The sequence below is a fragment of the Pithys albifrons genome, chromosome 2, assembly GCF_047495875.1.
Source record: "Pithys albifrons albifrons isolate INPA30051 chromosome 2, PitAlb_v1, whole genome shotgun sequence".
Taxonomy (NCBI): domain Eukaryota; kingdom Metazoa; phylum Chordata; class Aves; order Passeriformes; family Thamnophilidae; genus Pithys; species Pithys albifrons.
In genome coordinates this window covers 89888035-89914421 of record NC_092459.1, presented here as the reverse complement: position 1 = coordinate 89914421, position 26387 = coordinate 89888035, and the positions used below count along the sequence as shown (strand labels likewise).

The following is a 26387-nucleotide window of genomic DNA, read 5'->3' as shown; positions in this document are numbered from 1 at the left end:
TTAAAAATAGACAACTACATGGCTAGGTTGATAAATGAATTTTCCAAGCATAACCTTCACTTGGGAACCTTCAATTAAAAAATAAAATTTAGACTCTTTTTATCATAATAGCTTGGTTGACAATGCTGTCATATCCCTAAGAGGCTTCCACTGAAGGTGTAGGACCTGATCCAGCAAAACACTTCAGCACAGATGCATGTTGGTATTCCCACTGGAACCAGCAAAACTATTCACACGCATAAAGTTACATAGAAATTTAAGTGCTTTCCTGGATCAGGCCTAAGAGTTACAATACCTAAGCACGAAGATCAACTAACAGTCAGTTATACAATTTAGGGGATACAGCTCCTATGGCCAACACCAGCAGGATAGTTGACCTGTGTAATTCCCACTAAAGCTGCAATTTTACTCCAGAACTTTTCAAATTAATAAATCAAAGAGTGCACAGTAGGAAAAAGGCAAGAGTTGTCCACATTCTCTCTCTAAGCAGAAATTCTGCCAGGATTAGCATCTACTGCCTCCTGTACAGGCAAACCCTCTTTTCCTTTGCTAGAGTAACTGCACACAGCAATAGATCTTTTTAAGGGGCAATGAGACTCAACACTGGCCATATGATCCATGTGCCTGGACTCTACAATTCAAGCAGAGTATTACTGAAATCATGAGGGCTCTGCAGGAGTTCAAGATCTACTACCATGGAACAGAGACAGTAAAACCTGATGGTGTGACATTTTGCCCTTCAAAATTAAATGAAGGTTATAAAATTTGATTTTCGTATTCAACTATTTTACACTAATATGGGTATTGCCTAAAACTACTTGTTTTCATGCTTAAAGTACATTTCAAACATTATTAGAAACCACGCATTTTTAGAAGACTAACAATGAAAAAGCTAATGTGTTCTCACTTCTGTAGATATTATGGTATTCTTTACTTTTGCTCAACCAAATACAGACTAAATAATAAGATGGCATGCAAAGCAAAACCAGAAAATCAGATTTCTGAAAAGTTATCCACACTGCCAAACATGAAAAGTTTGAGATGCCATTCTTAAAAATATGCTAGTCTAAGTAAAATGTGAAAAAAAAACCCGGTTCAATATTAAACAGGGTATTAAGATCAGGATGACAGTACCCTCTATAAATGCCAAGCTTTAAGTTGTGAATTAAGACAAAAATATTAGTGCCATATTTGGAATGAAACTAACATACTGTGCTGCCCTGCAGCTAATTCATGTAAAATTTTAACACTTGAGGAAACAATAGTCTAGGTCGTTTCCAACTTCAGTGTAGATGAACTTCATGTCCAAATGCATTGAGAAATAGAGGTTACAGAAAGCATATTTACTGTAATCCTGTCTTGTCATTAGGACATACTATGTCATTTTGTAAGAAAAGCAATTTAACTGCTTGAAAGTTAATTGTCTTACTTCAGTCTATACTTTGGTTATTCAACAAGACAAGCCCACCAAACAGTAAAGTATGCTTGATGTCAGCAATGAAGATGCCACTGTGGAGGGCAAAAAGCCTCCATAAGAGTTGCTTGCAGAATTCATGCAACCTCAATGTCTGATCTTCCCAGAAAGTAAGGAATTACATTAAAATGTTTTGTTTCCTAATGGTTAATGAGCAGATGTGCCCTCATGAACTTGCAAGTATACCTAATTATCTTGCTAATCCTGTATTAAGAAGATCAAATATTTCAATTTCAAATTGACAAATGTAAAATTAAGACTATTTTCCTCACACATACATGTCATAACTTTGTTTCTCTAGTGCTTTCTACAGCATCACTTCGCACTGGGATTAAAAAGGAGACTTTTCACTCAGGAATACTGATATTAGTTTTCAGGCTAAATCTTTTCAGGCTAAATATGGAAAAAACTGTCCACTCTTAACAGTGAGAGGCAAAAACAATACAGAAGCCTTCCAACTATTTTTCTAGATGGTATCTATGAAAGGGCCATGTCAGCTGCCAGCCCTAAAAAAACTTCTTAGGCTACCTGCCTCATTTCAGTAATGGAACAGGTCTTAAGCCATCATTAAGAACCAAATCAGACATGCTCACTATTTAGGGTGCAAAGGCAGCTGGAAATCTCATCAACTGCATAAAATTTAGTGTGGTTTTAAGTATTGTGCCCACTTTTGGGGCAGGCTGCCAACTTCTCTGTTCAGACCATTGCATATTGAAATCTTCTCCTTTTGCATTGCCCTGTGTAAGAACTTAATGACTGAGATAAGGAAAGAGTGAAAATGAGGAATGCCTATGGGTAGAAGAATGAAAAAAATTCAATTTCTTTCACTTACAGTGGTCAAATGTTGCTAGAAGCAGAAAGCAAGCAGAAAGCAGAAAAACAAAAGTCCAAAAATTTGGCATTCCTTCTTTTAAACATGTGTTCACATAAAGAAAAAAACGTGTCCTAGTCAATAACTGTGACAGCTTAGCTACCTCACGAGTGGGAGCATTTGTTTAGTGCTTTGAAACAATGTGAAGCTTCAAGATGTGAAGGCAGTTGGTAGTTTTACAAATAAACATATGGCAACCAGAAGTTATTAAGCTGTGATTAGTTTGACTTCAATTTTGTCATAAATGAGATCATTCTGTATTGTTATTATAAAACCTCAGTATTTCATTCTTGCTACTACAACATCCAAGCAACTCACCTCCTCCTATTTTAAATTAACCTTTGCACCTTAAAAGTCTGGTTGAAACTTCACTGTCAATGAAATAAAAAAATAATCTATTAAAGTAATGAGAGACCAACTCACAAATGCATATGTAATTACTGTCAATATACCATACCTGAGTAGATATGGAAACATTACAACTTATTTAAACCCTTTTATAAAGCTTATTATTTTGTTCAAGATCAATTACTCTCCATAAGTATCTGCAATAATGTTTACTCAGTGATCGATTGTTCAGGTTTCCTGAGTCCTGGAAGCTTTCTATCCTGTTGACCTGAATTTCACCCTCCTTGCAAAGGATACAGTGAAACTTACAGTAGTCTTTTCATTAAGCATTCTTTCTCAGTAGGTCAGGATTTGTGACACAGTTTTGAATCCTCATATATCTTCTTGGTGGGTTTAAAGTATGCAATTTATTTTAAGCAACTGCTCAACAGCTGCATTTCATCCAAAGTTCTTCTGTGGCAAGTGAGCAGGTTTTTGTTTTAAAGGGGTTACATTTTAGTTTACTTTTAACTCCATAAAACTGATAATATGTTATTTGCCTAAGATTAATGAAATAATGAATGACAATGTTCTACTAATTTACTACAAAAAAATCTTTAAAAAAAGATGGGTTGACTACACCAAGAAAGTTAGAAAAACATTTAAAGAGCAAACCTTGACAAGTGACTATTACAATGCAGCTTTTTAAAGTCAATACTTTTCTTAGAAACACTTTTCTCAAATATTGGTAATTTCAGTATCATATATTAATTTTTGTCTGAGATGGAACACATATAATCATTTAATTGAAGCCTGATGTGATTTTTCTGCACCAGAAATGAGTTAGTTTTACAAGATGGTATAAACTCAGAAAAAGTCTTTCCACCTGTTCAGCTTAAAAGGTAGATATCTTCAATATCCTTTTCATGTTCACACTGCTGGTATAACTGCATCACCATGCCATTGATTAGCTTTACTACCAACAGTAAAAAATTACTTGAAGTTCTAATCTTCTAGCCATTTGTATCAACAACAAATATTTATCTTTCATAAGTGACCAGAGTGTCCTTATTCTACACCTACAGTCAGAAAAGCAACACTTCATACCACAATATTAAAAGGAAATCAAAAGTCCTTGAATTGAAGAGCATTCTGGTACTCAAGGTTCCTCTAGCTCCACACTTCAAAGAAGCAACAAAGCCTTCGGAGGAAAGTACACCAACAGTGAGTTACATCCGGAGGGAGGGAAGTAAATGTTTTCATAGCTCATTTTATGCTAAGGGAAACTGGATTTAGCAGAGCAAGTAAAGCTTGCAGATTACAAATCAAACTTCTCTACTCCAGTCCATTACTGTGCTCTGCGACTTCAGAGGAAAAACAGTGCTCATAAAGAGAATGTTAATCATATACCACGTCTCTCTCATACCCACAGATTAGAAAATGTTAGATTCTTGTCTAGAACAAGAAGAAAATACAGACTGCAAACATCTCTAACACCTGTGTGACAACCCCTTCAGCACTGTGCCACTGGTTTTGGAGCAATTCAAGCCCATTTTTCTCTTTCTTAGTTTTCCTAATGCAGGCACACATGCCCATGCACAGCTGCAGGAGGCTCAAGTCATTTCCAAACTATCTGCAGTTAGGGATTGGTTTTTGAAATTACCCACAGATTTCCTATAACTTCTGTTCAAGCTATGGGGTCTAGTCCACACTTTGAAATAAGCTTCTGCTCATTAGTAGGAACTGGGTCCTATGGAGAGAGAAGTAACAAGACCCTCTTGTTTCTAATTATTGATATTACTAGTATTAATTAGAATTAATTATTGCTATTATTTTAGTTTCTTAATATTACTATCATTAATAAGCTTCATCTTTAACGTACCACGGCTGTCCACTATCCATTTTTCTTCTAATCACTGCATGTTCATCACCACAGTGTGACTCTCTATGTTCTTCTTCCAACAGTAAAATTGAACTTAATTTTAAATGCTACAGAATACAACAGATGAAAGATGAAATACGATTTCATTTTGTACTGCTGTAAATGCACACAACTCAATATTGGCTGACAAAATCTTTTCAGAATTCAGTGCTTACTTTCCTTTCTGAAAGCTCGTGGAACTTTCACCAATCCTCCAACCAGCTACAGAAGAAAGTTTCCACTGAGACAGTAGTGTGAACTGTTTAACCAGAAGACTAAATAAATCCATAAAGTTTTTGAAAAATGACCTTCTCTCCTGAGTAGCCAAGGGGGAGTAGTGCTCTTTTAAGAAGATGAAGGAATTAGATCAAGTAGACATCCAGGCTCTATGTCCCACACATCTAATCATCAAATTGTTTTACTTTCCTTAAGATAAAGTCAAAATAAATTACATTTTTTTCCAATCTCTACCTTCTACTTGCTGGCCAGTATGACAGCTCTGAACTCTATGTCTCTAACAGGACCCCAGGGAATAAAACCCTGTAGCATAACAGTCTCAAAGTCCTAACAAGCCCTCAAAGCCTACAAGGCTTTCTTTTGCAAGGAAAAGTGCAAGTGGTGTGCTGAACTTTGAGTGTACAATAATGCAATGTGTTCTGCCCTGTGGAGAGGAGACAAGCAGATGGGATTTGACAATGCTAAGGCAAGCTGTGCTGTGTGACCTTTGGCGCTCTCAGATTCTTCTTACCCTCAGAAAACATCCCTTAGAAGCAACACAGTTTCTGTACTGGATCATACCTGTGCATGCAGCATGAGACACATGATTGCTGTATTATTTTTCCAAATCTTTACAAAAAGGTACCTCTGGGGAATACTTTATTACATATGTTGCTTTCCTAACTGGGTGACACAAGTATGTGGCCTTGACAGAGGACCCTAGTCTTTCATGTTCAAGAGGAAAATAAGCATTTCTTGAAGAGGTTGCATTAGACAAGCCCAAATATGTTGCTCTTCTTTCAGCATCTCAACACAAAATTGCAAATTAAAAACCAAGTGCGTATGATTGCATTAAGGTATGAAAATAAATCAGAGAGGCTTAGTATGAGATCTCCTCTAACAATTGGATATATAAACATGATGTCTGAAAAAAGCTTAGCCCCCTTTCCCCACTTTTATTCTTCTTTTTTAAATAGTGAAAGAAAGATTGCTAATTTGTTAAAGCAGTCATCTCAAAAGCAAATGTAATTCATCAATTCAATGAAATGAGGGGTGGTCCCGTGGTGTAATGGAGAGCACTCTGGATTCCGAATCCCAGGGACCTGAGTTCGAGTCTCAGTGGGACTGTCCCCTGGCAGTTCAATGCCTCCCTGCCATCCCATCCCGTCAGATCTCGGATGCTCAGCAGGGTCAGCCCTGGTCAGTACCGGGTGGTGTGACAGCCCTGAGGACTTCACTGTCACTGTCCAAGCTCACTCCGCCATGGCAGATGGACCTCAGGACTTAAAGGGTGGGGCCAGTTCTGCGACCGCTGTGCCTCACCTAAACAATCCACTGTGCAAGCTGGAAGGGCACACCCACGTGGGGAGAGCCCTGCCCAAATCTGCGTTTGAGACATCTGTCCATACATACAATGAAATGAAGACAATTCTCACTTAATATAACAGTGTATATTGAAACCAGAGTAAAATCCTTGCATGACTATTGCCTCATAGCAATTTCCTATCATCAGATCACTGTTTCACCAGAATGCAGTTTCCGCTGATTCTTATTCATTAAGCAACATTCATTTCATTATGGTATCCACTTCAAAGGCTGGAGAGGTAGCAGAAGAAAAAAAACTTCTGTTGAGAGCACAAGCCAGACAATTGATGCAGGACAACAAAACCTCCACTAGGTGACCACACCTTATAGTTTCCAGGCATCCAGAAAGTAAATAAATTCCATATTTCTGCGTGTCACTCCTTCACCATGACTCATACATGCTTACTTACAGTTTCTGTATATTTCACCTGTCCCTCCAGAGCCTTCCCATTTTGTCTGTCCAAACATGCTCAAGACAACAAGCATTTCCAACAAGGGAAGTGCAGAAGCCCTGAGAGAAAAATACAGAAAGCCTGGCAGTGTCTATGCCTTCACACCTGTACTGACTTCCTTTATTTCTCATCCCGTAAACCTTATTTTTATCAGGAATACAGGCTTCGTACAACAAAATGAACCCTTATGCCAGGATGTAGGTGAAGCAAAGAAGATATCAACCTTTGCAAAACCATTTAATTCCAGAGTTCACAAGCCCAGTGACAGCAATTGAAAAAGGTCAGCACTGATTGTCATAGAGCTCATTTTCTGAGGGAGGAATGCTTGTCACCACTTAGTCTAGCTTTTCTTTCTTATACCGATACAAAGCATACCACATTAAGACAGTCAACTCATGCACTCTGATAATGAAAGATAACTCATGGCAAGCAAATCACTGGTAAATTTGCAAGGCAAAGTACCATGCCCAGTGAAGCGTTACTTACAACTGCTTCAAAGAGAAACTTGCATCGAGACTTTCCACTGAAAAAAGACACAAGCAAGTCTCAAACACGGAGATCCAGAGCAACCCAGATCATCTTACAGACAAGTTCAAGTGCATAACTCTTACTTGAAGCTGTCATGAATAAAAACTAATCAAAGGTTAGACATGAAGTGTTGTACTGATGGTAGCTAAGAAAATAAATAAATTAAGAAAAGGGGGAAAAACAGGAAAAACCCCAATAAATAAACAGGACAGCCAAATAAATATGAATTTGACAACTTTATGAAAACTCCACCAAATTAAACATTTAACCAGCTCTCCAAGAGGGTGGCCAGAGCACACATGCCAGGGCAGAAATAGAACTGCAGTCATCCACACAGCCTCACAGCTCCCTCATTACTGTCACCTCTTTACAGCCTCAGAGCAGGCACTCACAAAGCCTTGATAGGGCACATATTAAATAAGCTTCATAAAGGTGAGCAGCATTTTCAGCTTGCAAGGTAGTCTTTCTATGGCCTCCATTCTCCCCCACAAAAACTTTCACCCCAAATCTTAAGCCATCCATAGGCACAGCTTTTGGGAAGAAATCATGAAAACCTGGCATTCCCTTCTCTGTCAGACTGCAACCCTCTCACAGGTTCATCCAAACCGTTAATACTGAACTTCAGTGGCTTGCTCTCTAGGCAGAATCCTCCTAATCTGCCGCAGCTGAACTTCCTCAGCCTATCAGGGAGGAAATCCTTTTATTGCTCTGGCCTATAAGCCGTTTATCTCCTAATTCTGTGAGGCTGAGAAATAGCTGTTCTGCTCATTAATCCTCCAATGACTGTCAGAAGGAGATATATACCTTCTCACTCTACTCAAACACAAGTAACCAGGTTTCATCAAGTTCTTTACTATCTACTTAGGTGAGTCCCACTCCACAAGATTTTAGAGGAATTGGAGTAGCAGAACAGAAGCTTCTGCACTTTCATGAAATATTCAGGGCAATTCTAAGGCTGGAGAGACCCTATTTTGTTCTCTGCACTGTAGATAACAGCAAATTGTTTAAGAAAAGTTGGTTTTGTTTTGTTTTTATTTCAAGCAAATACAATTTTGGCTAAAAGTGCTGTAAGGAGGACTGTAAAAAGTTTCCACTATAGTTTAAATATACACCATTAGTTTAAAATAAGATTTTTCTCAATTATTTGTTACTAACCCATGTCATCCACAACCTTCAAAGACAGCTCAAAGGGAGAAAAAAATAACTAGTTAAGTTCTTGGGTTAACTAATAACATTAATTATTCTCCCCCAGAAATGCTGAAGATTGATGGTTTTCCTCTATATAGAACATTCAGCCAAGGAAAAATTAATAAGCTAATTTTTTTCCTCAGGATTGGTGTCTTCTATTTCTCTGTATCAAGTGAAAACTTACTACAAACAGTCACTAAGCAGCGCTGCAAATAAGACACATAATACACATTATTTAATACTTCACATTTATGTACCCAAAGGACAAACATAGGCCTACCTCTGTAATTCAAAACAACCCAAACCCTTCTATAAAGTTTGTGTCGAGAAAAATGTTAAAGTGGCAAACAGCGTTAGGATCACAGATATCTCATGACAGTTGTACCTTTTATTTTAACTATAAATGTCACACTTCATCATGCAGCTGTCAGCTTCCTTTAATGTACTAAATGCTATCATGTAAGCACAGAATCTGACATGATGTAACAGAACAATTAAAATAAAGAGCAAGTCAGCTTTGACACAATGTCACTTTTCTGTTTGCTCCAAATTAAAGGAAAATCAAAACTTGAAAAGTAAAAGCTAGTCAAGAAAAAAGTTTGCAAAAAGCCTCAAACATCAGTTAGTGTTCCCCTTTAATGTTATGTCAAATTTTTACAGTCAGCTTAAGAAAACGTTCACAGCTTTAGCACAACTAATTACAAATTGACACCAAAAGACGTCAGAAAGAAAGTCTAAAACTTCTAGAAAGACTCAAGTGTAATAAATGTAGTTTTAGCTGTCAGTTCCATAACAGCCAACATCCATGGAACTAAGCAATTATTTTTCACTTTCTACCCTAAACTTGTTCAATTTCTATCCATTCTGTGGCACTGCTGTGGCATGTTAAAATTGCTGATGCTTTTCAAACCAGATTCAACAACACAACTTATGCCTGAAGCAAATCCTAGTAATAATGGAGAAATTATGAACTCTAGGAAATTAATAGTGAAATTGGTCATGTATTAAAAATTTTAGTTTCATTTACTGTACTTGATGCACAACAATAAATAAAAATGTCTGAAATATTGAAAAATTGATTTTGGAAAAAAGGAAAATCATGTATATCTGGAAAAGCATAATGTTAGTAATTAGATTCGTTTCTTTTCAGTGTTATTTTGTTCACTTACATTAACTCTAAATGCACATTTAATACATTAGCAACATAAAAAACTTTGGCTCAAGGGAAAGCAAGTGCCATCTGTCACAAACACAGAAATATCACAGGCCTGATACTTGCTCTGGCCATACCACGACACAATCAAAACCTCTGTAGCTCAGGGGAGAAATAATCACAGGGGAGTCTGTTGGAAGGCAGAAAAAAGAGTCAAGCAAAAAGAAGCTAAAGGCCTGTCCTGCAAGTGGAGGGGCTGATACAAACATTTCAAGAATATTCCTGGAAAAACATTCACTCAAAACATTGTGTTAACACTTTTTCCCCTTTGTGAAAATAAAAGGAAAGAGGAAGATGGGGAATGCTAGACAGTTTTACCCTTGAATACCATGTAACTACAGAGTTCTTTCCTCCTGATCTACTGCTATGCTCTCCAAAGAATTTCCAGGCCAGTAACCTGCTAGAATAACATTAAAATGAAGAACTTGTAATTTTGACTGGAAAATATTTATACATGAGTGTTGCTGCATTTTCCAATATGCTATATTTGATTGAGAAAAACAACAAATTGCAGAAACACTAAGAACAAAAAAATCCCTGAAGTAGATGAAAACAAATGGAAAAAGACACACAAATAAAAAGACAGAAATGAAATAATACAAAAGCAACCTCAAACCTACCCTTACAACTGTCTCTCAATAAAACAAATCCATGAGTATAATTTGGACACTGACAAAGCTGCTAGGCATTTGGTTTTTAAAGACTACTCTTTAACCAAACACCAAAAATTATAACAGTGGCTACACCTGCACATTTCTAAGATCCTGAGCATTATACCTCATTATTTACATCAGCATTATTTATGCTGATGTAAATAATTTTTTAAAAACTAAAACTAAACTATTTCTTGAGGACTATATTCAGCTACAGGAACAGTCCAGTGACCATAATGGATGCACATCTTTAAATTATCTGTTCTATTGCTACATTTTTTCCTAGCCCTTGAAAAGTTTCATTATTTCTAGAGACATTGGTGTGCACACAGGGGACAAGAAAAGAAAGCAAAGGTCTAGTTCTTGTGGGCATGGACATGTTCAACTATGAAAGTTTATGCAATTCATTGTCCATGTTAATTGCAATAAATTCTCCTGTACCAGGCCACTGAAGCAATACATCCACAAGGATCTTTACATTACAGGCATTAGAAGAAGATGATGCCATTAATACCTCCAACTTCAAATGTGAAATGACAGAAGAATTAAAGTTTAGAAACATAACAACCAAAACTTTTTCTACTTTTGAATATTATTATACTTCATATGATAAACAATACAGTCTGAGAACTGAGACGAGCTCCATGTTGAAAGGTGATGAAATGAAATACTCCACATACCTGCACTTCTTAGGTTGGGGTCTAAGTCTGGCATTTCCTTGGCTGCTTCTGGACTGACGCTGTAGATAGATGCTCCTGCTTCACTGACAATGCTGAAAAATAAAGTGGCAAATAATCAAAGCACCACACAATTGAACAACACAACTCAAAGACTTTTTAAGTGACTTAGGTGAATATTTGGATTTTTTTTAAAAGCCTCACTTCTTGTTTTAAAAATATCTTGAATCAATCAAACACCTACAAAGTAAGACAGTACAAAGGAAAAGATCTTCATTTGAGCCAAAATAGCCCTCTCTGACCTGTAACATTCATTCTTTTTCAATTCTGGCCTTATTATAATACACACTGTGCATGGTATCAGTCCCCGTATCAATCTTTACAAGAGAGAAAATGAACACAAGAAACGAGTGTTACCAGAACTGAATAGGCAAACCAGCTTTCATAAACAAAAGAAACCTACCTGACAATTTCACTGAAACACCTACATTCTAAAGTCTAACATTATAATATTACACGAGCCCAAGTCATGAGCATGCACACATATTGTCTCAAGCCAGCTGCCTAAAACACTCCAAACTCCCCAGCCTGATGCAGGCTGAGCCACAGAGCTGCAGCTCGCTTCTCAGCGGTATTTCGTGCCGTCTGCTCCCTATTCTCACTGCCATCCCCGAAATAAAACACAGGCTGCATGTCTTCAGTAACCTAAACTACAGTCCAGGTATCTCCGGCACACCTCAAACTCACTCAATAATGATGATAAACTCACCAATTCAAATCACAGCATGTAATTAAAAAACCCTTGAGTGCTCTAGTTCCACTCAAGAGAAAACACCAATCAAGTATTCACGGAGTAAGTTATTTTCAGCTGTGAAATTATGACACCACTGAATCAACAGTATATTTCTTCAAATAACTTCAACAGAATTTGAATTTCAGGTTGATAATTATGGCATCAAACAGCTATTGCACTCCAGGTTAATACTATCAGTTTCGGAACTATTTTTACTTCTACTATTCCACTTTTAGAATAACCTAATCTTTGCCATAAGGAGAGAAAACACTATCCTTAAGAAACAGATCTTTCAGTAAAAAACATTACTTCATTTTATATTGTTTTAAAACTGGACTATAAATTTTCCTTTCAAGAACATTTAGTAGGTCAAATTTTTAAATAAAGAAACTGATACGTAGAAGCCCCTCCATTTAGAAAAAGCTGGAGAACAGCTCAGAGACAAAATACATTTCCATTCAATGTTCCGAGAATGGTAACAGCAAATAGTGTAAAATGCAGACCCAGAAAGTAAGAATTTCTTACTGTTGTTTTTACAGATTCCCACCTTCCCTAATCAAAACTGGAATCTGGTGGAGCGCTGTGCACACAAGTCAGATTTTAAAGTCACTCAAAACTCAAAAGAACATTTCAATATTTCAGACTGGATATTTCAATAAACAGCGAGAAAAAATCCTGTTCTCTTTACTATTAGTGTAACTCCAAACCTATTCAAACTCCGAGTTTAAAAGAGAAAAAAAAATCCTCAGACCAGCTGAACAGGACAAGTGAAAATGAAACCACTTACATGATCTTTTTAAAAAAATCAGTATTATAAGCATTCCCCTTCACTATAAATGACATTCATAAAATTGCCATCACAGAGTTCAGAAATAAGATCATATCACAAAAAACCTTAACTGCTGAACAACAAAGATGCTGACAGAAGACTCATAAAACTGATTTTTCTGATGAACGGGTAGTTTAAAGAACAATGCAGCAGGACGTATTTCTTAACCTGTTCACACCTTATAAAGGCAGCATCTGGCAAGTGCTCCCTTTTTGGATATTGCTTCCAAAAACCCACACATGTTAGCACACACTTCTAACAGCTTTTCACTAATCGCTCTTCAATCTTTGTATTCAACTGGATCCCAAAAGTTACCTCTCATACAATTTCTAGATTTAATACGTTGACAATAACTGAGATTAAAAACAAAACAGTGTTTTGCACTCATTTTTACACTGCTATACTATAGACTGTATTATTGCATACAGCTTATTTCTTGCTTCCTTCCCAGTACTTCATTCAGTGAAGAAAACCAATGTGACCTAGATGGGAATTTTAACACACTTTTTATTGATTCTCATTAATGCCACACTGCTAATTTGCAGAAGCAGAAGTACTGCAATAATACTGTCATTCTATGGTAATATGTGAATGGTGCCAAGTTTTAAGGTAGGCAAGACAAAAACTTGCTAAAATGAGTAAATAAAATTAAAACTCAGGATGGGAGAGAGAAAGATTTGAAAAAGGCACATTTGCTTTCCTCAAGAGCAAAAACATTTATACACTGGGACAAGGAGATGGGGGAAGCCAAGTAAAAAATTATTTCAAGCAAGAGAACAAGATATAAAAAAGCACTTTCAGAAGCAATATATACTGGATATTTGACATCCACTCTGAGATGGTTTTGTATATGCAGGCAGTTATTCTGTGAAGTATTTGGTGTAGCAGACATGGAAAACGGGATGAAGAATTCCCACTCAGGCAGAACCCCATACTGCTGCACCCAAGACAGTAAAAACCAGACATTAAATAAATTTGTTACCCAGATTAAATGTGTAAGGCCACAAACTCCAAAGAAACCATTCCCTGGTTCATTCAACCATAGACAAAAGCAAACTTGTACAGAACTATTGCTGGCTGTCATGTGGTTTGATTTAGCTTGTTTTTACCTACAGTGAGCTGGTTACTAACGTGACATTGGCACACACAATGCTAAAACATTTAGCTTAGTCAAAATACTAAGATTACAAGCAAAATAGGCTTGGGGATTGTCTGCAGTTTTTCTGGATTTTACTTTTTGACTAGACAGGAGACAGTCACTTTGGTTCACCGACGTTTTGGGTTATTTCCAAATTCTAATAATTCTCTTGAAAAGAGGGATGCCTTATAGGCCAAATTAAGCTCATTCAATGTTGTAAAATGTTCTGCATCATGCCTTTCAAATACTATACATATTTTATGTCAGATATATTAAGGCAAAACCAAACCTGCTCAAAGGAGTAGGCAACAGAAATTTACTCCAAACTACTGCAGTTCACACTGTTTCTCAATTTCCCCTTCCCCTTCTTATAAAGGATATAATTTTCAAGAGATCAAAAGAAAGGCTTCATATGAGTTCATGAAATTGTATCTAAATTAATGTGTATCTTCAGAATTTATTTCTATTTCAACTTTCTAAGTCACATAATATATGAAACCTGAAAACTTGACTCTCTCACCCCTCATGAGGTCCTTATTTCTATGCATTCAGTAAGGAAAGATTCTTGCAGTGACCAAAATCAAGACAGTTATAAGAGCATTACTGAAAAGTTATTTTTAAAGTCAATAAGTAGTAGGTAAGTAAGTACATTGTTATGATATGATATACTTCTACTACATGAACAGACAAGTTTCATAAACTTCTCTTTGAATTAACAAAAAAAGCCGGTAAAATATCTGGGACTTCACCTCCATGATGTCCACTTCCCACATCAGCATCCTACAGAGAAGGGTTTGTTTTCCCAGCAACTATATCCAACTTCTAAAAATTAAAAATGCCCAAATCACAAAGCCACTACACAACATTACAATGTACTCTTAATTGTACAAACAGGCTCGTTGCATAGAAACTAAGTTATTCTACACTGTACCCTCCTCATTCACATTGGTTAAGACACATTTTAAGTAGCTAAACCAACATTAAACATATTCCTCCAGCACCACCTGGTGGGCCCTTAACTTTATGCTGCAGATCATGACAGCTGTATTCTAAGGAAGCCTTTAACACTTACTAAAGAAAGTAATTTTCCTACTCAGCTTAAGTAAACATTATTATATTTGGTCTGAAAAGATGAAATGATTTTTAAAACATTCAGATTTTCAATCTCTTAATTTTTACAGAAAAAAGACTTTATTATTGTAAAAGGTAAAATAAATTAAAAATACTTATAGTTCACCCTTTTTTAAAATTCAAAGGTATTAAATACCTACAAAAATGCATAACATTAAAGATTACATTTAACAATCTAGTCACCAATAATTGCTTAACTAAATTAAAATTTTTTAAAATTGTAGGTTTTTTAGGAAGTTAAGTTTTCACTTTTTCAAAGCTATGTGAAAAAACACCAAAAAAAAGATCTATCAGGTTAGACATTTGTGGGTTTAAAGATGAATGCACTTTCCCTGACATTTTCATGAACCTTACCAATACTTTAGACTCTTACATTACACTCATTCCCCCACAATCAAATGCAACAATCGATTAATAACCTACAGAGAAAGAAAAAGCAACTTTATCCAACTTTACATAACTTACTGTTTCTACAACCTCCCAATCCCTGATTTACAATTTAAATCCTTTACAATAATATTTTAAGAAACAATACCAGTACAAAGAACAGTCTGGTGTTTATTACTTAGAACAAAATTATGGTCACTCTAAAAACAAAGGGTATGTCAACCTCAAAATGGGCCAAGACTTTCATATTTGGTCATAAAATGATCATCTGCCAGAATAACTCCCTTCACAATCCAAATCTGGTAATTGTGGTTAATTCCTCTAACTCAATATTTTACATACTAATTGATAAACACGTTCTACACAAACTTATCACAACAAAAGCCAGAGGCTTCCCCAAAGTACATCAGTATAAAAGGGTCAAAGGTTTATTTAGTTTTACTTACTAAAATAATTGGGTTATGAATCATCTGGCACAGAAAAGTATCGTCAAATTTAATGACAAAGTATTTTCTAGAAGAGCATGTTACATTTAGAAGTCAATTGGAATGCATCAAGCTTTAATTATGTTGACAGTTGTAGTGACTAAGAACAAAGATGGGGCAGGGAAGACTTAAGCACATGCTTAAAAGACGATTGGGCTATTTCACAAATGAGAAATCCATTGGGCCTTACTGAAAATACAGAAGTCACAACTTGTTCCACAAAAGCCTAAAACCTAAAAGGGTTCAGAGCTACACTAGAGAAATAGGATGCCTGCATCTGTTCTTATATGTCTCCCTACACACCCATTTTTGGTGACTAATACTAATGAAAAACATTTACAGGAAGTCAAAGCAGCCCTTCATAGGAAACAGTAATAACCTGTTCATTTTTATTTTGACTTGTCTTGGTACCTCTACTCCTCTCAAACAGGACAGATGCAACTTGGACAGCCCCTTCAACTCCTCATCATTACCAAGGTGCAGGTTTCTTGGGGTTATGGGCAGTTACCTGCTGCTCTCACAAGGCATGTTTGGGTCTGTGAGCAGTGCACAGCACAACTCCTTGTGCCAGGGAGGCGGTGCCTGTGGCCAGCTGGACACAGCAGTGCAGCACAGGCTGAGCATATATGTATGGCAAAACTTTGTGAATGCAGATTTGGGCAGGGCTCTCCCCACATGGGTGTGCCCTTCCAGCCTGCACAGTGGATTTTTTAGGTGAGGCACAGCGTGCACAGAACTGGCCCCACCCTTTAAGTCCTGAGGTCCATCTGCCACGGCCGAGCGAGCTTGGACAGTGACAGGGAAGTCCTCGGGACTGTCACAGCACCCGGTACTGACCGGGGCTGACCCTGCTGAGCATCCGAGATGTGACAGGATGGGATGGCAGGGAGGCATTGAACTGCCACAGGACGGTCCCACTGAGACTCGAACTCAGGACCTTGGGATTCAGAGTGCTCTCCTGTACACCACCGGACCACCCCTTTTAAAGGAAGATGTTAGGACCATGAAAAATGATTATACTGGAGAGCAGGCATTGTTCAATAAAATCAAACTACAAAGCACACAATTCATTTGTGGTTTTAAATAATCTGAAGAATTAGCTTTAGATTTTAACAATATACAGAACCTCGGACATATTGTTATTGTAAAATATAATTAATACAGAAATATACTGTTAGATAGGAAAGGAATTTTCATCATGTTTCCATTTGTTCACTCAAAACTAAGTCACTATATACCATAAAACTTTTGCTTATATGAAAATCTACCTTTCAAAATCAGTCACATTAGACAAAAAAAAAGTTATAGCCATCTTAAGCAAAAATACCACAAAAAAGCTCATAGTGACTCACAGTGAAGCTATTCAATCAGATGCAGGTGGGACACCACAGGTCTTGAAGTACAGTTCCTGCTTCAGAGGTCCCAAGCACACAAGTAGTTAACCCCACAAAGAGTCCAGAGAGCACATCAAATGTAAGTAGTGATACAGACTCCACACTGTTGCTCAGCTGCATTCCCTAAGTTTCCATAGAAAACATTAGTGAAATGCCGTTTACAACTACTATTTTGAATTCACAATGAATTCATTTATGAATGAATTTGTTCTGTATTTCATGAAGTTTACTAGAATTTACACCATGCAAAGAAGAAAGGAATTTGGTCTCAACCAACTCAAACTACTTTTCAAAGTAGAAATTGCTACATTATTTCAAACCAGGGACTGTGTTGTGCAGCAAATTTCACCAGAATAACACTACCTCTTTCAGCTACAACCCCTACTTTTGAAACAGCTTGCTGACCCTACAGCAAGGACAATAAATAGGCACCTTATAAAGCAGCTTCTGAAATGACAGAAGTTCAGGGCATTAGGAATTATTTCTCTCCTGATCAGCCATAAATGGTATTTAGCATCAGTTAAGCCAACATTTTTCCTGCTAGACAGTATAGATCTTTAGAACCTGCTCAAGAGAAAATAATTAGGCCTGTTTCAATCCATGTTTAGCAAGGTACTCTACTCATGGCTTGTACAGTTGCTTCAGATAATTAAAAATTACTTATCTTAAAATAGCCTTCAATGATACTTCATTTTCCAGTTTTTCCAGTATGCTTATGCAGAACTAAACTTTCTTACAGAATTGAAGTACATACTTTCAGATGAAGAACACCACGCAAAACAATGGTTTGATACCAAATTATAGTCTTTCAACATGAGATAATAAAATGCAAGAATTCCTCAATGTCTGTTTATAAGAAATTTAAAGGAATATAAGAAAATCAATTTAATTAGAAAGACCTGCATCCAAATCTCAGAAGAAATATATGACAATAACTGAAAAAACAGTGAGTATATTATAAACAATGTAATGATTGAAATTGTTGTCGCCAAGTATTATCCGGTCCTCTGCAAGCTGGGAAATATTACGGCTAAAAAGCCCAAAGTGTTTGACTTTTCACTTTCACTACAGACTTTTTTGAAGTCTGTAAGAAGGCTGCATGTTGATTTTACATTCTAAGAACACTTCTCCTGTAATCAAATATAATAAAAGTATATTTCCAACATAAGGACAATTATGTTCTGAGCCAGGCAACCTGACTGCCTGTTTGTTAGCACCAAATATGTTTCAAAAATACAGGGGAAGTACTTGGGACATGCAATTTAAAGCTTCTTCTTTTAAAAATGTTACTGCTTTGGAAAATGCAGGCCAGTTCTACTAACTTCCAGATTTGGATAAATGCAGAAAACATACCCATCAAAAAACTTCACTTACTACAGAATTAGAAGAACTCGAAATTTTCTAATTTCAATTCCTCAACTATTACCATTTCCCTTCCCAAAGAAAAAGTGTTGCACCATTTCCTGCCATTAAACCAGTAAGACAGCTGCTACTTGCAGCAGAATGAAAAACAGGTTTTAGAATTATTGCAAACATAACAATGAGTTACTATGCTTTAATTTCTTCTGTATTAGATAAAACTCTATGAAGCCCCAAATCAAGAACTAGTTACCCAACTAAACCAATAAAACTAGATTCCAGTTAGAGTCTGGAATCCTTTATTCACCAGGGTATGAACCATGCCCTCAGCACATCCTGCACAGGGAAGAATGATCAGATATCTGTCTTCATCTTGTCTGAAAACGCTGACATTTTTCAGTAAGAAAAGGGTCCAAATGGCAGGTGTCAAAGAGCTTTAGCTTCACACGTGGTGCTAGGAGGCAGAAAAAACAACAGCAGCGTGTGGCCATGTCAGAGCTGCACAGAAGCTGCCGTACAAGCACATATCTGAAAAGAGCAAACCTCAGAGCCTGTTAAATCAATCTAGTGCCAGATGCTGTTATCAGAACAAAACTGGTGCTGTGGATTCATCCCCAGAAGAAATACATGCCCCATGTTTGCAGTGAAAAGTGAAAGACCTAGGGTGGCATGTCTCAAGACTGAAGGTGACAGTCACCTGTGACTGCCCCTGCTGCTTTCATTGACAGTTTCAGAAAACAAGTCCTGTCATTGCTCATGAAGCAGCTGGAGCTGAAGCTCCTTTCTGCTCTTGCAGAGAGCTTTAAAACCTGAGTTTCAGGTCCAAAACCTACTTCCAAGTTAACCACTCAACTAAAAAGCAGTCAAGTGATTTATTTTTACTTTAAACACTGTAGTACAGTAGGAACTTGAAAGAAAATTTAGCTACTGCTCTTCTCCTTATTGCAGCAATGCCAAGGAGAAAAACTGCAATAATGTGGATAATGCTGTAGAATCAACATTGCCTTAGTGCAAGAGGACAAGTTTAAAAAGAAAGAAGCATATTTTATGCAATTGCTATATGACAACAATAAAGTAATTCCAAGCAGAAAGAAAATTAATTGTATTCAAATATATTCAAAAGTTACCTACCTATAACTAATTAACATTAGAAGAAAGGAAAGACAGTAAAAAAAGGCTTCAAGCCCCAGAGCCCCCTTCTAAAAACATAATAGGCATGAAAGTGGGTATGCTCCTTATAAATACGCTTTATTAATTTCAAGACCAATCATACCAACACTCACTCAGTATTACACAATTAAAATACCCCACTCAACTCAGGGGAACAAACTGCATATGCAACATGAAAAAAAATACAGCCAAACACTGGCAAGACTTTACCTAAACAATTTTTCCTCAGGAGGAAGGCAGAAGAGGAAAAAACACAACCAATTTTGAAAGTCAGGCTTCAAAAAGAAGAGAAACACGACATGGTGTCAAACCCTCAAATTTCATATATTTATAGAGAATCTTGAAATTAAGTCACTAGATGTATACATTAAAAGCAAGGCACAGTCCAGTTTTCCCAGAAAGCCCAGCAAAACTATTGCACACTGAAGAGTGCAATAAGAAGCCTTTTTTAGCCCCTTCCTCACTGTTCTGAAGCACTTGGTGAAGCCAACAAGCCCAACCCAACACCACAAAACAGCAGGCCAAAGGAAGCTGCAAGTTCCAGAGCAGAAGGCTGTCACCAACTGTTCTGCCAGCAGTTTCTCCTCAGCTCAGTCCAGCAGAAACCCCTGATGTGGAGACACTGGTTTTGCACCCAACCCGTTTTCAGCTACACAGGATCTTGAAAGAGGTAAGATCCATCCTGGTTGCTTTGAGAAAAAGCAGAGGTAAAGGGTAAAACCCTGGAATTTGGTAGTTCATGTGTAATAACTCAAGTTGGAGCGTTATCAAATACAAAGGTTTTGGGAACAAATAAGACATTTTTAAAAAAATGTTTCTGCCTGTAAAGAAATACCTAGACTTTGCTTGCACCATGTATATTTGGCATTGTCACTCACAACTCATAAAATTTGGGGAAAATTTATGTCTGACTAAAGTCTGTTACATTTTCAAATAAAAACATTTCTCTGTTGCATGCACACTCATAACCATACCACCCCCTTCTGTGGGATACAGGACATTGAAGACAACAAATGACCCATAAGGAGAGACCATTGTTAACTTCACAGAGCATTCAGATTTAGTTGAATAAAAATTGTATTAAGAGATGTCACAAGCAAACAGTCGGTCTGAAATTACCTGGAAAGGCTACAAGAACATGCTCTATGAATATGCCATTGCTATAATTGCTCTTGGGGATCATTTTTATCTGTTAGAATGGGCAACACAGATGCAGCAACTGCTGTGGCTAAAAAGCAGTTTGTTAATCCAGACCAAAGGCTGGAGCTTAGAGTCACATTAACTCTCACAGAGCCTTCATGCCCAAAGTGGAGCATAACTGGACAAGACCACAGCATATGGAGCAAAATGCCCCTTGGAGAACAGCACCTCCAGCAACTGTCATTTTCTTTAATGCTCACTCTGGGCAATTGGAGGCAGACTGGCCAGTGCTGTTGTGCAGCCTACACAGCCCTGATTCATGCAAAATTCTGACCTGCAGCTTTGGCTGGAGTTGGGCTTTATTCTGTTTCCCCCCTCACCCTTTCCTACAACACTATTGGATCTTAGTACTCAAACCCTCTCCTCCAGCACAGATCCATGAGGAGCCAACTATAACCCTCCTGTTAGGGTTGAGCAATGGAATGCAATGTAGAAAGACACTGCACACAGTGAGGGAATTGCAAATCCTCTGCTGCTGCTTCTCTCTGCTCCCTCCCCATCCCTCTTAACAGCAAGGCTCTATCTGAAAACATCATATTAAATCTTTTTAACCTACAGACACTTCTTGGCACAGTTTACTGAACTCTGAAGTACCCAGGTTTTCCACATAGAGAAACTCAAAACAAATTAAGAATTCTGGAATCAGAAAAAATGCTGGCAGGAAAACTTCTCGGAGGTATCAATACTAAGAAAAAGTGTGACTACATCTTTCTAGCCATGTCGTTTCTTCTTAGTTTACTTTGATTAGGAATTCACCTAAAAAAATAATCTGTCTGCTTTAGTTTACAGAAGATACATTCACTTCCTGAGTTCATTCTCCAGCTCAGCATACTCAAGATAAATGTTACATAAAAGTGCTTCATGCAGCCCTGATCAAAATTATATGCTGCTATCTTTCAAAAATAACTTCTGCAAATTTATCATGAAAGCACTATTATCATCTTTCAAGTCCTCATTTGTTGGGTTTTTTTCTTGTTTCTTTGTTTATTTTGTTAATATAGGGAAAATGGTTTGCTTTGATATTTTCCTAGGATCTAATTTATAACTATTCAAAACTGTCAGTTATCAAGAAGTGTTACATTCTGCCCATCAAGGAAAATGTTTTTCTTCATTGGAAAAAAGGTTGCGAGCTAAGATAATAGTGTAGCGTTTCCAGCAAAATGTATTCACTCCCTATGAAGGAAGTGTGGCATTACAGTATAAAAAAGGATTATAGCAACAGACAGGGAGAAAACCAAAAAAGTTAGAAAAAGAGTAGGTTGCTCACTCTTCAGAAGAGGGTAGCATTTTTCATGCAAAACTAAAAAAACCCACAAAAATATCACCTGAAGCTTGCTTTACCTTAAAAAGCGCTTTTAATAGCTCAACTACTTTTCTTAGACAGGTGTAAAGGTAGGAAGATATACTCAAATCTCTGTAGAGCAACATAAGGAGATTGAGTGCCTTGATATAAAATTATGTTTTTCTCTTTTTAGGCCTCTAGGGTTCTTTCATGTCTTTTCTGGTCTCTTCATTGTCATAGTTTTAAATATTATTTTACTGATATCATATGCAACCACTGGGCATCTACAGCAATAGGCGCTGATATGAATAAAATATCTCCAAATGAAAGTGAGCTAAACATTAGGTGTATTTTTTTTTATCCTTTAACCATTTAGAACAGTGGATACTCTCTCATTTTGTATTACAAATGGAAATATTATCAGCCACGAGGGGGTGGGGGGGGAGATAAAAAAAAATTACCAAATCCCCACAAACTTCAAATAGGCTTTTTATGAGAGATATCCTTACATCTGCTAAATCATAAAACACAGCTTATGTCCTACCTTTTACACCACAATTTTCAAAGTGATTCTCAAGTCACAGATTGTTACACAGTTCTTAGACAATCACCTGTAATTCTAGCAATAAAATACCTTACAATAGTGTGCAGGTTCATTAACACATTTCTACATCTAATTACTCATGAGTCCAACAACATATATTTTGCAGAAAAACATCTTGGAATATGCATTATTTTAACCACATTAGCCCTCTTTTTTGACCCACACACAAACTTCATAATGGGAAAATCGCTTAAAAACATTTGAAAAGCTGTGGGTCAGTTACACGACTTTAAACAAGGCACTAACAAATGTAAAATGGGCAACTCATCCTTTGCAAATATAGGTATGCTGTTTTCTCCAGTATTTGCCAAAGTTTGCACCAGAAAATTAATATTCGGTTTTTCTTGGAACTAAAGAAAAATAAAATAAAGTCCATCAACTAAGAAACTTTCACTCAAACCCAAAGCCTTAGAATGGACTACGGATTTCCCCCTTCCCCCATTCAAAGCTCTGCTTTGCCTCCATATTGCACAACTTACTTTGAAATCAGAGCAAAGTATTTCAAAGCTTTCCTGCCAATTCATGTCTGGGCAGCAAGAAAGAAAGGTACACTGGAACTCAGCTGAAGAGACTTCTGGAGAACATTACACAGAAAACACAGATGATCAGAACCTACACCTGTGAACACTGGCAGAATGTACAGTTACCCTGTCATGTGGGCAATGAGCATTATTCTACACTAACTTCTATGGATTGGTCATTATTCTTAGGTCTGGATCCTGCAAGACAAGCCACCAATGAGGACTGAGGGTGTTGGAATGATTCTTTCAGCTTTTGGAAACTGTTGAATGCCTGGAAATCACAGTGGTTGAAATGTGGAGACTGGCTGGTCTGACAGCCTCATACAATGCAGAGAGAATCAAAGCAACTGTCTCAGGGCTTTGTCCAGTCAGATTTCATATATTTCCATGAACAGAAACTCTAAAACCCACTACATATTGACACGAACACTTGGATCCTCTGTAGCAATAACCTGAAGTTTTGACAGTATTAACCAGAGGTCCAGAGTGTTTTTTAATGGCAGTTTAAAAATTTAGCACCATGTATACATTTCAGAAAGCAAATATCTGCTATGAAACAGTGTCTGAGGAACAAATGGAGGTTATAAAAGTCAACACTCTCTGTTTTCAAAAACACTGCTGCACTGAAAATTCACTAAACAATACCAGCTCCCTCAAATACTGTAAGCAAAAAGAAAACGTGAAATAGTTTGAAAACGAAATGAATGGAAATGTGTGCCCTGCTGATTCCTGCAGTAACAGAGTAGGCCCACTTAATTTCAACTGTCTGATGTTAAACTGTTAAGATTATTCCTGAGGTTGATAATTAACAGCTATGACTTTAAAAAGCAAACAAACAAACAAAACCCAACAATTTGGAGATCAGGGCTATAGAAGACACAACACAATATTAAAACAATAATTGTCCAGCTGAGAACCAGAGGTTATCTGATAGAGACTCCGTGGCAGCGCAGCAGTGCAGAGCCTGGAGGCAACTCTGCCTGATGTAGACAACTCCTACGGGGGGTTATGGAAAACATATGCCAGGGTGGGATAAACAGCACCCTTTAATATGGCAGAGCATGTCCTGCCCTGGGGCGCCTGCTCAGCTCTGCTGGCTAGTGCAGAGGGTGGCAGAGCCAAGCCTTGTCCTCAGCCTGCCCTGGCAGACAGGCCAGCACTACTCCCGCTGTCAGTGTCTCCACAGCCCTGAGCCACAGCAGCACGAAGCCCATGTTTGCAAACCAACAGGCAACAACAAGACCAAGATCTGCACTGGACAATTCTGGGGCTTTTACTGGTCACACTGTTATGAGGCTGAGTGTAATTCTTATATCCACTGCAGAGATGGGGCAACAAGCTCCTCCGCCAAAAGACTAAGGCATAAACATTAAATATCCACCTCACCCCACCCCAAGCCCCCCAGGAAAAGATAGACTTCCAAGTCTAAGCATAAACAGATCTTCAGCTAATTCAGATCCAAATTATATTCAGGAAGTATTGATACAGATTTTAATATTAAGGGTCTAATTGTTACTATTCTCCCCCATCCCCCACCCCCATTTATAAATTTTCATAAAGTAGAATTTAATCCTAAAATGCCATGTAATTATTTCTAAACTACATATTTGAAAATTATTTTATAAAAAGACAAGTACATTCAGAATTCTGTCAAGATGCTGAAACATTTTCTTAAAAAATAATAATAAAACTTTAAAGTTACTAATACCACAAACTGGCATGCCCTGCATTTGGGTTTAATCAAACCCTGAGAACCAGAAGAAACACATTTCACAAGCTCCAAGTCTTAACTTCCACTGAAGTTCAAAAAGGCTCATAACATCCCCATCATCGCATCCACCATATGATTTATGCAATCTAATTATACAGACTGTGAAACAGTAAAGAAGAAACCCCAAATCTGTATTCTGTCATTAAATCCAATGGAAACTAACTTACAAATGCTTTATGAATAAGGAGTAGACCTGAGCTTAAATCACACATATTCCATTAAAATTTTTACAAGACCTGTTGTAATCATTAAAACTTCAACTTATATTGAGTGCTAGAACTGGCATCTCAGATGACTCACAGAAAATTTACACAAAGAAAGCATGTTCCTCAAAGTTCATTGCACTAATTATAAATTTTAGTTTATCACAACCTAATATTAATCACAGATTATCCTGGCTTCATAGTGCTTGTATTTAAGGTCAAGCCAAAAATAACCAATTTAGCATTTTCTGCCTTGCATACTAAATAAAACATATTGACACAAAGCAACATTTCACCTGTATCTTTACTTCATAAAAACCTGGAAGAAATTTTCTACAGACCATAAAACTGCAGAGAAATCTACTCTGAATTAGATGCGACCCCTTTTTTCTTCTCACTTAGCACTAGAACAACACCTTTACTCAAAATCGTCGCTCAGTCAGAAAACATCATTCCTGTTAGTGTTAGATGTCCAGTAATCTACAACCTACTGCAATTGCTTTACCAAAAAGAAGCCAATAAAAGGAAATTTAATTTCCCCTAGCTTGATCCACTAATAATGAGCACAGCCTTTCCAGTGAGTGGTCTTTTCCAGAAAGGCCACAAGATCATCAACCAGTTCCCATAAGGAGAAAACAACAATTAAAGCAGCACGAAGTAGCTGTGGACATGCAGGTAAAAAGCCAGTAAGATGCCAGTAGAGCCAGCCAGGAGCAGGGGCAAAACAGAAGGGTGAAGAGGACAGCCTTAAGCATTCCTTTAAAAGGAACTAAACACTCCTTTAAAAGTATTTCTATTGTTTTTGTTAGCTAAAGAAATGGGATATATTAAAAAGATACTATATCATGATATCAAAATTATTTCACTTTAAGACATTCAAATTGACAGTGTCTCTTTCTATTTACTCTTACAGCGGGAGATTAGAGTTAACATTTCCTTTAGCAGAGAGACAATCACAGAGAAGTAACACAGGAATATCCAGTTTGATTTACTTAAAAATGACAAACTAACTTCTAGAAAATAACTTTAATTAAAAAAAATGACAAAGTAACTTTGAGCTGTGGTTTTACACTATGAAGAAAAATAGACCAGAAACAAGCAATAAATGCATCAGTGATTTTACTGAAAGCCCACTTACAAATTATATTTACAGTACAATATCATAATGCTGACAAGAGACTCACCCATGGAGGTTGCATGTCTAAACTTTCCCTGAAACATTTATGTCAAAATGT

The 26387-nt window shown here is 37.1% G+C and overlaps 1 protein-coding gene and 1 non-coding gene across 6 annotated transcripts in view; one reads left to right on the top strand and one right to left on the bottom strand.

Moving 5' to 3' along the window:
• Positions 1-26387, bottom strand: part of SRBD1 (S1 RNA binding domain 1) — a 133525-nt gene that overhangs the window by 55038 nt on the left and 52100 nt on the right. For all 5 annotated transcript variants that reach the window (XM_071548032.1, XM_071548034.1, XM_071548035.1 and 2 more), the window contains exon 16: positions 10889-10980. In XM_071548032.1, the coding sequence (XP_071404133.1) occupies positions 10889-10980 (92 nt within the window). The remainder of the gene's footprint in view (positions 1-10888; positions 10981-26387) is intronic.
• On the top strand, positions 5865-5937 carry TRNAR-CCG (transfer RNA arginine (anticodon CCG)). The gene has a single exon. It is a non-coding gene; the product is annotated as a tRNA-Arg (tRNA).